Genomic DNA, 15,009 nt, shown 5'->3' on the forward strand with positions numbered 1-15,009 from the left:
TACGGATCATATAATTTCCCAACAAGCAGAGACCCTATCCAATGGAGATGTTCTCCGTGGGAATAGAAATCCTTGGATAATCTAATCTTGGGATTGTCTCCCGCTTGGATAATATCATCTTGAATAAACCACTTATTGGCTACGCTACTTGAATAGACCCTTTTTGTTTTGGATTTAGAGAATTGATTTCGGGTCCAAAACTGATTGTAGGACTCAAAATCAGTTCTCGAAATCCAAAACAAAAAGGGCTATAGTAATACCCTACCCAGAGCATAGCAGGCCTATCCAAGGATAAAATAAACCCCGACTTGCTATCCCATGGATGAGCTGTTCTTTGTAAGGATTGAAATCCTTAGATAAGTTGTCCATAGGATTGGGATTACCCTGCTTAGATAATTTTATCTGAGTTAAACCTTTGAGATTGGTTACCCTGCTATCCAATAGGGATTTTCTAGTGCATGTTTGGCAACCAAGAAAAAAAATCATGAAATCTTTGTTTAATTTAACCATGTTCGACAACCATGATTTTTTTCCATGGAAAATTTAGTTTATAATGTGGTGAGAGAGGAGTAAGGAGGGTGGGAGAAGCAGAGCTTTTGAGAGGGCATGAGTGAGTAGAGGGTGAGAAAAGGCGAAAAAACAAGAAAAAAAAATAAATCATATTTTGAGAAAACAAAATCTTCCTTGTTTTTGTAGCAAATGGTAAAAGGCAATTTCTGGGGCCTTAAAGAAGCATAGGTGGGCATTGATATGAAACCAAGGTAGAACATCACGAGGCAACCCATATGGTCTCTGTCTCATCCCAAACAATCATTCCATGCATAAAATAAATGACTTCAACAATTAACAATTTAGCTTTTCTTGATGTAACCCTAAATAAGGATTGTTGGATCAAGGGCTTAGGAGCATTTGATTAAGGTGTTCTCAATGCCATTTGTGTGAACTTATGGTTACCGTTCTGATCAATGGAGAATAGAAGGCCTAATAAATATCTATTAGGAAAGTGCGTAAAAGTGACCTTTTTTTTAGCATTTTGGAGTCTCCCAAGATCAACAGTCTCACTGTCCTCTTGTCGACCCAAAAAGTAGATGGTTAGGATTGATCGGAAGCATAAAAATTGGGAATTTTTATCTCCAAATGCACCTTAAAAATGTACGCGCATGGGAAAAATATAACCTTTTTTTTTTTCTTCAAGCCAAAAAATAAAAAAATGGGGACGTGTATGGATTGGGTGTTTAAGGTGCATGTGATGACCTCTCATCTCGTGCTGCTAGCATTAGAAATATGTAATTATTCAGAGAATTTTGTAACTATAGAGTAGTACTGGCAAGTTAGAATCCATGAGTGGCGTATGTGGACCCCGATCTTGAGGAGAACGGCAGGAGAAACGGGCCCCCTGTCGGTCCTTTGGATCATCCACATGAAGGAGAGCTCTACAAAGGAACTCTCGAAATGGTGTCACCCTCATAGTATAGCACGAGTTGCGATAAATGAAAGATATACCTCATGATCCAGAGCCAGGGCTCGAAACCAAGACGTACCTAAAATAACTCTGAGTTGACATCTATGGATAGGTCATGGAACCCAAAAACAAATCCTCTGTGCAATGGATAACCAAAAATATATATGGGTCCGTGCCTGATTAGGGATGAGGAAGGTCCGAAGAGCATCTCAATCCGCCCTAGTGCAAGCACTTGGTCTCTTATGCCATTTATTTTGAAGAGTTTTGGGCGAAAATCAGGTGAAATGGGACCGAATATCCCCGAGGAAAACGTCTATCTAAACATGCATGACCCGGGAATAATAAGCACATACAAAATAAATAAAATAAATGTCACCTAAGCATGGCTAAGTTGTGAGTGTCATGCCTAATGGGTGTCTAAGTTCTCGTGGGCGGCAAACACATGCATACTACAACTAAAGGTATAAGGTCTGTACAGGAAAGTAAGAAAACACAACAAAACATACAACACGACTCGATACCGCACACGACACGACACAACACAACAAACCCTAGACTCTAAACGTTTTCGTCTGATTCCTTTGATGGTCTGGCATACATCCAAAGCCGCCTACGTATCACCGCCTCCACGAGAATCAAAGCAACGTAGTTCTTCGCGCCTATTTTAAACTATGATACCTAAGACATCTAGACTACTAAACTAGACTCAATCCTAAAAATCTGGACTGGTTTTTAAAGCTTCTTGAGCGATATTTAAATTTAAGTGGATTGTGAATTTTACGACTCCCTATATGCCCTAACTAAATGTAAGTTTTTAACCATAAGCTAATGCAAGTGGTTCTTATATCCTATGTATAACTAGGCTGTATGTCCTAGGAAAAACAACGGGCAGACTAACGCATCATATTCTAGTCATCAGTGGATCGTCAACTGACCGGACGGAGGAGTCATACCTCTAGCTATGACAAACTTCTAACTCTAAAACAAACACAAACAAAATACACACCATATCAAGGATGAACTCCTAACTCTAAAACCCTCTATCTAGGACAAACTCATAACTCTAGAGGAAGATCTTTTCGAAAACAATGTTTTGGACGATTTTTATGTTTTTCAAAGAGTTTAAATGATTGATTTATAAAATTTGACTGGACTTGAGATAAAAACCCTAAGCTGCCTACGTACCCGTGGAAGATAGTCTCTATAAAGAAACCAAGTAAGTGAGACTCGAGTAAGAGTGAGATAGTCTCTATAAAGAAGCAACAACTCTAAAAGACAAACTCCTAAACTAGAAAATCAACTAATAGTCTATGAGATAGACTCCTAAACAATCAACACTAAAGAGGGGGTGGGGTGCAAACAAGTCGAAGGCTCTCTAATAACGCTACCAAAATACAGGGGGCAAATGAGTCAAAGACTGTCTAAACAAGAAAAATGAGACAAATTATGTCTCCAATGGGGTACAACTAACTCTAATGAGACAGTGTATATCTCCTAAGGGTAGGTTCTAAAATGAGGCTTGTCTTCAAAGGAGAATCACCTTATGAGACAAAGTGTGTCTCCTAGTAGGGATCTAGATGACTCTTTCATTGCCCATGCAATGAAAAGGAAAAATCTAAAAGTGTCTAAAAGACTGGGTTAATCTACTAAATAAAGAGGAGAGTGCTACTTGGACTGAGCAAGTCCCCTAAGGATGGGCTTGGGATGACTCCTTTATCGCCCTTAAAAAGGAAGGGATATCTAAGATTCAAAAGACATTTAAAAGAATGAACACTCTCTACCTAAAGAAGAGGGAAAAAGAAGACAGGAGTACTACCATATCCTAGTAAGTTCTCCTAATGATGGGCTTGGGCTAACACCTTCATCGCCCAAAGGGATGAGAAACATTAATGTCTAAAGGGCATCTAACAGACTAAGAACTCTACTAAATAAAAGAGGGGAGAGTTACTTGGACTAAGCAAGTCCCCTAAGGATAAACTCTCTATGAGATCAACGTTTGTCTTCTAAAATGGAAAACTAACTATTGAGACAAAACATGTCTCCTAAAAATGAAAACACTCTAATGAGACAAAGTGTGTCTCATAAAATAAGGCTCATGAAATTTGGAAGGTCTAGACATAACTTGGAAGTGATCCTAGAAGTTTAAATGTCTAGGTTGACATGTAGCACTGGTTCCGGCTGGAAGTGGCCAGAAAACGGCCATTTCCGGCTCATCGCCATTAAAAAGCACAATAGTGTCTCAGCTGAAAGTTCACGCTCCGTTTTGACACTCAAAACATCATTTCTGGAACATTTGCTCAAGGATAAAGTTTTAGGAAATCATTCAAAGAACAACTCTATCTTCTACGGCTCCAGCCAGATCCGGCCAGAAGCGGTCCGAAAGTTACTTGACGCGATAAATTTCCAAAAAACTTAGAAAAATTAACACATTGAATAGCTGAAACTTAAAAAGAGCATAACTCTCGCATCCTTTGGACAAATTGGGACCATGATACGCCAAATCGAAGATCGACAACTTTCATGTGTGTCACTTTTCCGAATTCTAACCGAAATTTAATGAAAAAGTACAAATACAAATCTGGACAGCATGTATTTTTGAAGTTTTTCAACATTTTACAAGAGCATTTCGCATCAAAACCCTAGATCTATCATGGATTTCACTAGATATTCACATCACACACATATTAACACATATACTTTTGAATTCCAAAGCCTAACACATCAGATCTAAAGGTTTTCACAAAAATCATCTAAGAATTCACAAATTTTAACCTAAATTTTCAGCTGAAATCTTAAAATTGGCATAACTTCTTCATTTCTTGGCCAATTTTGAGCCAGTATATGTCAAATCGAAGATCTCAACGAGCTCTACACCTTCTAGTGAAAAATTTTTACGAATTTTGATCAAAAATTGATGAAAATTGTAAAAACGAGGCTGGACAGTACTTAGTTTTTCCATTTTCACATCGAAATTCAACTAGAACTCAAAATCTGAGGTGAATTGCTTTAGATCTTTATATGAGACATGTTTTTAAACATATTTTGGTAGATTTTAGCCCTAGGTTGCTAAATCTAACCATTTTTAGGCATTTCCACTTAGGTTTTCTATTTTAAGCTAGATTTTCAAAGAAAACTCAAAATCTACTAACCTTTGATGTAAAAAAACTAAAAACTCCATCTTTTGAAGTGAATTCCATCAACCTTGAGCTTCTCCTTTGATTTCCTCCTTTGCTAGCTCTTTTTGTTCTTCTTTTTATCTCTCTAGAATTCTCTCTCTCTACAATCTTCTTTTTCTCTCTAGAAAACTCTCTCTCTTAAGCACAAACCCTAGATTTAGAAGAGAGATCCCCAAATTAGAGCCTTTGATCTCTATTTATAAAGATTTGAGAAAATTTATCACCCCCTTAAGTTTACAAGACACCCCCTTTTATGTATATTTTGTATTTTAACTAAAAAATGGGTAATTTCAAGTAAAACTTTTCATGGGCGACATTACAGGGATAATGCACCCCCTTTTCAGCTCTAGTACAAAAACTAGCTGGCTTACAGGATATTTCACTCCCCTTTTGCACTATCTAACTCGGCTCGTCTTATTAGGCAATTCTCAACGGATTTAAACGAAATTTTAATGGGAACTACTTGGGATCCTAAAATACTTTAAGGCACAATTTGGAACTCTAAAACACTAATCTAATAGGGTTTCTAATCGAACCAAGTTATTTGGGGTTCGGTCAAATGGGTGTCTACAGCGTAGTGCATGTAGCTCAATGGATGAGGCTTTTCATCTCAACCTTGAGGTCGCAGTTTCGATTCCCGCTTAGCCAAGTTAAAATCCGAAAGAGAGCTTAGCATTTCTCTTAATTGAAAACTTTTTGAACTTGAATCTTAAGAATTGGCATATGCTTAAAAGAACACGGTTAATTCTTTTTGTTTATCATTCTTTATAGTGAAAATTCAAAAAAAAAAAAAAAGAGTTAAAGAACGCACCCTTAGTTTTTTTACGAAACTGCCTAGTTGAGATCCCCTTTCTTTACACAATTTCACAAAAGTCATTTCCCAGCTAACTCTCTCAGGATAGAATAGCCACCTCGTAGCAGATTTTATTTTATTCATTTAATCATATGAGGTGGATGTTATCTCTATTGGAGCTCTATGGGGTTCCCTCCCCATGAAGAAAAAGATGAGGAATATTATTTTTTTTGGATGAGTAAGCTGAAGTTAGGCGGACCCCTACCAGTATATTAAATAAATAAAGATGATACAATAGCAGGAACAAGACCACTGCCCAATGTCAAAGGAAAATGGCGAAACAACTAGGGTCATGATACCCTTGAGGACAAACTCAAAACAAGAAAGAGAAAAGAAATACACGCCCTGGAATTGTACAATTGGTGAGGCTTGGGACACACATGATCCCTAAAGCAAGACCCTATACTCAGGTGAAGCCATGTTTACTGTGATCCAGAAGGTCCATCTTCTTATCGCTATAATTCATTATTCTTTGGCTTTTCCTCAACTCCTAAACCTCGGGGCTTTGTTTTTCTTTGATAGAGGAGTTTTGTTTTCTTTGATAGAGGAGTTTTGTTTTCTTTGGTTGGGGGTGCACTTCTTCGCCAGCTTTCTGTTTTTCTTTTTTTTCCTTTGGACTTTTTGCCATGAGTCTTCTTCACTGGGATTGGATTCCAATTTCGATTTCCTTCCATATTCTGGTTTCCTTCCATATTCCGGTTTCCTTCTTCAATGTGGAGAGTCCCTTCCTCCAAGGTATCTAAAGGCGAGAATCTATTTCCTTGACTCTTGAGGGGTTGTCTAGGTGAAACTTCTACATGGGACTCCATTTGCTTTGGATTGCAACCCCCTGATGGTGAATTTTCTCGTGGGTCCATTTTTGCCTCTCGATTGGTGAGGCTTGGGACACACTTGATCCCTAAAGCAAGACCATATACTCGGGTGAAGCCATGTTTACTATGATCCAGGAGGTCCATCATCTTCTGGATATAATTCCTTATTCTTTGACTTTTCCTCAACATCTAAACCTTGGGGTTTTGTTTTTCTTTGATGGAGGAATTCTGTTTTCTTTTATTGGGCGTGCACTTCTTCGCCAGCTTCCTGTTTCCTTTTTCCTTTGGACTTTTTGTCATGAGTCTTCTTCAGTGGGATGGGGTTCCAATTTTGGTTTCCTTTCATATTTTGGTTTCCTTCTTCAATGTGGAGAGTCCCTTCCTCCAAGGTATCTAAAGGCAAGAATCTATTTTCTTGACTCTTCAGGGGCTGTCTAGGTGAAACTTCTACATGAGACTCCATTTATTTCGAATTGCCCTCCTTTGATGGTGAATTTTCTCGTGGGTCCATTTTTGCCTCTCCATTCCTCACCTATGATTTCGGCCTACACTCTTGCTTGAGTTCTTTGAGATAGCCATTGGACTGTTTTTCACAAACTTCTGTCGACTGACCGAAATCACTGCGAGTTACGTGCTTTAGGTCTCCAATCGTACTCAATTGGTTGAATGATGGTTCTGTTTGGAGTATTGATGCGAATGGTATTAGGGAAGAATTTTCCAGCATTTATTTCGACACAAACCTAAGCATAGTTTAAGCCTAGATGCTTCTGTCGTCTGGGTGTTCATATGCAGGTACTTCCCAACAAGGCTTGCAATCTTACTGAGGTTCCTGGCTGTCCAAAACTTTAAGTACAGCCCAAGAAATTGAATCCAAATAGTGATTTTAGAGTGCTTCAACTTCTCTATTACTAGTTGAGGGGACCATTTTTGCAGAATTAAAAGCCTTCCTCCATAATTATGGATTGATGACTCTAAGATAGAGTTGCAGTTCTCCGAATTTGTAAATTTGAAAAGGAAAAAGACTTCTCCGAGCATGAAGATCAGGAAATTTCCCTACAGTCTCCATTCCTTTGTGATATAATCTCTTAAGGCCATGAAGTGGGATCTTCTACCTAAGAAATAGCCAATAAGGCTATTGGTTCACTTTTTCTCCGCTTCATTGAAATCTTCGTCTTCAAAAGAGGTCTCCGAGCTGTATTCTTCTTCTCCAATGGGGCTAAATAATCAGGCCTTGTGGATTGATCTATAGCCTTTTCAAAACAAGGAGCTCTAGGGCAGTGTGTTGCCGGCAATTGGGGCAATAGTGGTAGGTGTTTTGGGGGTGGTCCCTCCAAGTATGCTCGACGAGGTGGAAAGAGGACTCGATATTACAGAAATCGAGGTTTGGAAGAGCCCATGGAAAATCTCTCAAATATCTACCTTTCCGCCTACCTTCGTGCCATCTTCTTTCACAAGAATGAGAGTCTTGCTTCTAGCAGATTCTCGTGAGTTGAGGGCTACCAGATCTAGAAGTTTCTTTGGAGATCTATCTTCCAGACCATGTGGACTAGGTTTAAGGAGGTTGTAAAGACTCTCATCTTCCTCTATATCTTGCTGAAGGGAGTTATTCAATTTTTGTCTGTTATTCTTCTTCGTACTTGAGGAATTGTCTTCCTTTGGAGACTCATTCGAGGACTTGAGTTCATCATCAATCCTCTTCAACAATTCGATTTTTTTTTTTAGAATCTTCAAGCCAAAAATTAAAATAATGGAGACCTGTATGGATTGGGTGTTTAAGGTGCATGTGATGACCTCTTATCTCCTGCTAGCATTAGAAATTTACAATTATTCAGAGAATTTTGTAACTATAGAGCAGTACTGGCAAGTTAGAATTAATGAGTTGGGTTGGGCATGTAGCTCAATGGTTGAGGCTTTACATCTAAACCTTGAGGCCGCAGGTTCGATTCCAGCTTACCCACCAAAAACTTTAGAATCCGTGAGAGAGCTTAGCATTTCACCTAACCGAAAATTTTTGGAACTTGAATCTTAAGAATTGGCTGACATATGTTTAAAAGAACACGATTAATTCTTCTTTTTTTTTCATTCTTTATAGTGAAAATTCAAAAAAAGGGTTAAAGAATGCACCCTTAATTTTTTACGAAACTTAGGCAATTTCACAGAAAGTCATTTCCAAGCTAACTCTCTCAGGATAGAATAGCCACCTCATAGCCGATTTCATTTTATCCATTCAATCATATGAGGTGGATGTTCTCTCTATTGGAGTTCTATGGGGTTCCATCCCCATAAAGAAAAAGATAAGGAATATATATATGGGGAAATATTTTCTGCACGATACCTCAGATAAGTTATCTGAGCAAGAGCTCAAAAAAAAAAAACATATGGGCCCACATCGTTTGGATGATCCAAAACATTCATTTGGATAGTCCAAAGATAGATAAAGTGTGCACAAAAAACTGCTCCACAGGTTTATCCTAACCACCTATCATTAGTACCACCTTACAAAATTGGGTGTCTACAGATGCCCCTCTTTGGTAGAGGGTGAAAGGCACACGAATGCCAAAGTAAGGAGACAGCAAAATTTTGTCAGCGGGGACTAATGATAGGGTTGCAAGGCTTGCATTGGACCCCTTAGGCTCTCAGCCTTTACCGAGGAGTCTTGCTGTCAGGTCCTCGAGTGGATACCTCTCCCTGACGGTTTTGAATTTTAAAAGTGCGACTGCTTAAACGAGCCTTGGGCGGATGTCGTTCTTAATAGCCAAGAGGGTCATCTAAAGTCAGGTGTGGTGCCTGACTTGGGTAGGGACCTCGAGGGTCATTGTTTTGGCATCCAGTGCTAATGTTGATGAAGGGGATACATGTGCGGCATCCAGTGTTTGCTACGACAGATTATGTATGAGATTTGATAAAATTGCGCAAGGGTTATCGTGTTCTAATGGGATTTTGATTTGGGAAGATGCCTTTCTGACAAATAAGGTTGATGTCCTAAGGGTTGGCCAAAAGACTAGTGTCAGTACGGATACAAACACCTACAAGGATAGGGTATTGTTCTAGCATCCAGTGCATGGAGCCTTGAGGGTTGGCCAAAAAACTGGTTGCCGTACGAGTCCGAGCAACCTACAAGGTGGGATGTCGTTCTAGCATCCAGTGCTGGTTTTGAAGGCTACCGTGTGGTAACGGACTTGCCTAGGAGGGCTACCGTGTGGCAACAGACTTACCTTGGTGGTTAAAGTGGATGGGTATAAACCTCCACAAATCTGTCCATTTTTAACCTCCAAAAATTGAAGGATTAGGATGATCCTATGGAGCTGATTTTTTTGGCACACCCTATCTATGTAAGGGCCTATCAAATGAATGTTGTGGATCATCCAAACAATGGGGCCACATGATTTTTTGAGCTCTTGCTCAGATAACTTATCTGAGGTATCGGGCAGAAAATGTTTCCCCTATATATATATATATATATATATATATATATAGAACAATAGTAGGAACAAGACCACTGCCCAATCTTTAGAACAATGTCAAAGGAAAAGAGCAAAACAACTAGGGTCATGATACCCTTGAAGAAAAAACTCAAAACAAGCAAGAGATACCTAAAGCAAGACCCTATACTCAGGCGAAGCCATGTTTACTGTGATCCAGGAGTTCCATCATCTTCAGACCACACTTCCTTATTCTCTAGCTTTTCCTCAACTCCTAAACCTTTGGGGTTCTGTTTTTCTTTGATGGAGGAGTACATGTTTTCTCTTGTTGGGGGTGCACTTCTTTGCTAGCTTTCTATTTTCCTTTTTTCCTTTGGACTTTTTTCCATGAGTCTTCTTCAATGGGATTGGATTCCAATTCTGGTTTCCTTCCATATTCCGGTTTTCTTCTTCAATGTGGAGAGTCCCTTCCTCCAAGGTATCTAAAGGTGAGAATCTATTTCCTTGACTCTTGAGAGGTTGTTTAGGTGAAACTTCTACATGGGACTCCATTTGCTTCGAATTGCCCCCACCCCCCTCCCCCCCCTTAATGGTGAATTTTCTCGTGGGTCCCATTTTGCCTCTCCATTCCTCACCTATGATTTCATCCTCCACTCTTGCTTAATTTCTTTGAGATAGCCATTGAACTGTTTTTCACAAACTTCTGTCGAGTGACCGAAATCACTACAAGTTTGACATGCTTAAGGTTTCCAAATGTACTCAATTGGTTGAATGATGGTTCCGTTTGAAGTATTGATGTGAATGGTCTCAGGGAGGAATTTTCCAGCATTTATTTCAACACAAACCCAAGCATAGTTTAGCCTAGACGCTTCTGTCGTGTGGGTGTTCATATGCAGGTGCTTCCCAACAAGGCTTGCAATCTTACTGAGGTTTTTCCTGGTTGTCCAAAACTGTAAGAGGAGCCCGAGAAATCGGATCCAAATAGGGATTTTAGAGTGCTTCAACTTCTCTATTGCTAGATGAGGGGACCATTTTTGCAGAATTAGAGGCCTTCCTCCATAATTATGGATTGAAGACTCTAAGATCGAGTTGCAGTTCTCTGAATTTGTAAATTTGAAAAGGAAAAAGGCTTCTTCGAGCGTGAAGATTGGAAAATTTCCCATCAGTCTCCTTTCCTTTGTGATATAATCTTTTAAGGCCATAAAGTAGGATCGTCTACCTAAGAAATAGCCAATAAAGGTTATTGGCTCACTTTTGCTCTGCTTCATTGAAATCTCCGTCTTCAAAAAATGTCTCAGAGGACTATTCTTCTTCCTCCAATGGGGCTAAATAATCAGGTCTTATGGATTGATCTGTAGCCTTTTTCAAAACAAGGAGCTCCAAGGACCTTTCAGTGTGTTTCCATAATAGGGGCAATGGTGGTAAGTGTTTTGGGAGTGGTCCATCCAAGTATGCTCGATGAGGGCTTGATATTTTAGAAAATGAGGGTTGGAAGAGCCCATGGTAAACATCTCAAATATCTACCTTTTCGCCTGCCTTCCTGCCATCTACTTTCACAAGAATGAGAGTCTTGCTTCTAGCAGATTCTTGTGAGTTGAGGGCTACCGGATCTAGAAGTTTCTTTGGAGACCTATCTTCCAGACCATGTGGGCTAGGTTTAAGGAGGTTGTAAACACTCTCATCTTCCTCTATATCTTGCTGAAGGAAGTTTTTCAATTTTTGTCTGTTTTTCTTCTTCTTCTTACTTGAGGAATTGTTTTCCTTTGGAGACTCATTCGAGAACTTGAGTTCATCATCGATCCTCTTCAGCAATTCCATTTTTTCATGCATTGACATTTTTGGAGGTGATGTCAACAATTCATCAAGCTTTCCCTCTTTAGAGACATCATTCAAATTCTGCATCCATTCACAAAAAAACATGGTATTTGCAAAAATGAGCTTGTCTCTAATGAATAGATGCGGAGATAATGGTGAGGGAGAAGGTGAATCGGAGAGTCACTCTCTTCCTCCTCCATTTTCTCTCTGAAATCCCCCTCGAGAGGTCAATGCTAAACGATCGGATGAACTCCACAAACTAAAATGAATGTTAGGGTGAATGATGTTCCAGGCCTACAACTTGTCGGCAGCGATTGTTCTGCCTAAAACCTGGCAGAAATGGCAAGATTAACCTGTTATCATACAGAAGGGGGAAATAACAAAAACCCTAGAAGAAGGAGAATAAAATCGAGTAAAAAGTGAGATGTGGTTCATGACTCGAATCACAAACGCTTGTTTCCATTGCGCCTTTTTCTTCTATCTTCAACCCTTGCCTTCAAACCTCCTACAATCATCCAGATCTCGAACACAGATCCATCCCATCATCCCAACCCTAACACTAATCCAGACCCCACAAGATCCCTGTGCAAAAAATCTCATAGGAAGGCAAAAACGAGATGCGAAACCCTGAACAAAAACCGCTGAAAGCAACAAAAAAGAAGAAGCACAAAAGGATATCTGGCTTCAAAGATTAGAAATTTTAGGGTTTTGCTTTGGCTCCTCACATAGTACCTCTTACAGGCTTAATAGTGGCGGAGCCAGGATTTATACATAAGGGGGGCAATTTATACAAAAGGGGGGCAGGCTTCAAATTTTAAAGGGGGTTGGGCCCAATTGAGTTGGGCCTACTAAGGAGTTTGGCCCAACTCAACAGGGGCAGCTGCCCCCCTTATGCTACATGTAGCTCGGCCCCTGGGATTATGTACATCTAAAGATGAGGAATATGCCCAGCCTTTCCGTCCAAAAGGAAACTGCGTAAACCGGCATGGGAAATTTTCTCCCATTTGCATTAGAAGAGTTTTTCCGTCGTTCCGTCCAAAATAAAAAGGGCATAGGGTGCACAATTTGAGGTCGTGGATTTCCGCCGAAACCATTACCACCTAAAGGGCAAGCAGGGGAGAAAAGAAACTTTATCTTTTACATCGTAAGAGGAAACATGTGAAACAACCAATTACTCCAAAAGCTTAGACTGTAAGTTAGTGTTATTTAATCGTTTATATACTTCAACACTCCCCCTCACCTTTGGACCTCTTTTTTGGGTTGGCCGTATATGTGGCACATGTGGCCCCTAATTTGGGTTGGCATTACACGCGGATTTTAATATCAATGAGTTGTTGAGTTTTGAACCCAGGAACTGCCTGCCGTGTGGCAATAACTCTGATACTATGTGCAACAACCACTCACTCCAAAAGCTTAAGATGATAGAGCTGGGGTTCTTTAAACATCTATACTTCATCACGCATAAATTAGTCGGGAAAGAGAATGAATAACTTAGAGAAGGGAACTCGGAAAATAGATATGGTTCATGTATAAAAGGGTTTGGAGCCCTTATACGCTTATTCCATATTAGTGAATTCTCTTGGAATTGTCCCATGGTTTTCCCTTTGCGTCGGGGTTTTTTCACGTTAAATCTGGTGTTGTTTGTTTGTGCTTAATGGATTACTATCGTGTGCTTTGTAGTTTCTTTTTCTTGACTTGTTTTTTGAGTCACATGTAGAAGAGGAAAGATTATTCCCCAGACACTCTCCTGCAAAAGTGAGCCTCAAAATGGATTTTTGCGAAATTGCCTAGGCAAACCCCTTTGTTTAGAGGAGAAATTATATCTTGCCGGTCGGGCATGATCTGGTAAAAGAGTACCGCCCTTGATATTTGATCCAACAGCAGCCCCTTAAAAAGATGACAAAAGGGAGCTGCTGTTGGATCAAATATCAAGGGTGGGGCCTTTTTCAAGGGCATGCACGATCGGGCATCATATAAAAACTCTTGTTTAGAGATTGTTGGAGAGATAATCACCACATAGCAGATTTTGTTTTATTCATTTATTGAAGTAGGTGTCCTCTCCTGCAAAAGTAACTATCGAACTGCTTTTTTGCAAAGTTGCCTACACAAACCCCTTTTCTTTAACTAACTATATACTCCAAAATGGAAAAAAAAGAGAAGATGAATAGGCAGTATCTAATCTTACCCAGCTCCAACCAATCAAATCCTCCTCTCCACATGTCTTGATGACATTCTAAATCCCCCCTCTCTCTCTCTTCACCCATTCCTTATCCCCCATCCATTCATCAACTCTCTCTCTCTCTCTCTCTCTCTCTCTCTCTCTCTCTCTCACACACACACACACACATGGCCACCACCTCTCTCCAATCCCTCCACCACTCCCTAATCAAACGCCACCACCTCGTCCCTCCACCAGATTCTTCCCTCTCTTCCGTCTTCCTTAAACCCACTTTCCCCTCTCTATCCCACAAACTCTCCTCAACCTTCACTCCCTCCACCCCCACAACCTCATCCACCACCTCACCCACCCCTACTACTTCCCCCACAATCTCCTTTCATCTCTTAGAACAACACCTATCTTCCCAAAACTTCCGCCTTGCCGACGAAGAGACCCGCCGTCTCCTCATCGCCCTCGCGGGCGAGGCTGCCCTCAAGCGCGGCTACGTCTTCTTCTCCGAAGTCCAATTCATATCTCACTCTGATTTCCAAACCATTGATGGGCTATGGAGACAATACAGCAATAACAAATTTGGGTACAGTGTTCAAAAGAAGATATGGGAAAAAGTTGGGAAGGACTTCACTAGGTTCTTCATGAAGGTTAGGTGGATGAAAAAGCTTGATACTGAGATTGAGCAATTCAACTATAGAGCTTTTCCTGACGAATTTTTATGGGAGATGGGAGATGACACACCAGAGGGACATCTCCCTTTGACAAATGCTCTAAGAGGGACTCAGCTTCTCAACAGCATTCTAAGTAACCCTGCTTTTCAATCAATGGATGAAGAAAAAGAAGAAGAGAAGGGGGTTGAGATGAGTTTGGAGGAATTGAGACAGAGCCCAAAACCCATTAGCAAAATGAGCTTTAAAACAGATTATAGCTTTTGAGTTTTGATTTGGGTCTGTGGTTTCTTTAATTTTTCATGTTTCTTCTTAATCTGAGAGCTGCACCCAACAAGATAGGGAATGTCATGATTGTGGATAATTTATTACTGCTGTAATGTATATTTAATTCAGCAACAAGGGAAGAAAAAGGTTGTCTATTTTAATATTATTTGAGTTAGTGGGCTAAATAATTTCAATATGATATGTAGTTTTGTATTAACCCAGAAAACAAAGCACATAAGACATGCAGAAGAAATGAAATGTTGGTGTGAAAGAAACTTCAACAAAGTTTGGGGTTCCAGGCAAAACCGGAAAAAAAAATTGTTGTGCTGTTATTCCCACAATTAAAAAACACAATTAACCATTT

General features: G+C 39.9%; 1 protein-coding gene across 1 annotated transcript; it reads left to right on the forward strand.

Annotated features, from left to right (window-relative positions):
• The first annotated feature begins 13,809 nt into the window (after window positions 1-13,809).
• GUN4 (protein GENOMES UNCOUPLED 4) lies at window positions 13,810-14,811 on the forward strand. Its single transcript, XM_077371798.1, has one exon. The coding sequence runs from the start codon at window positions 13,887-13,889 to the stop codon at window positions 14,643-14,645; it is 759 nt and encodes a 252-aa protein (XP_077227913.1). The 5' UTR covers window positions 13,810-13,886; the 3' UTR covers window positions 14,646-14,811.
• Window positions 14,812-15,009: the final 198 nt, after the last annotated feature.

Source organism: Tasmannia lanceolata, unplaced genomic scaffold (genome assembly GCF_043159265.1).
Source record: "Tasmannia lanceolata isolate RefF3 unplaced genomic scaffold, GAP_Taslan_0.1 ptg000037l, whole genome shotgun sequence".
In the NCBI taxonomy this organism is placed as follows: domain Eukaryota; kingdom Viridiplantae; phylum Streptophyta; class Magnoliopsida; order Canellales; family Winteraceae; genus Tasmannia; species Tasmannia lanceolata.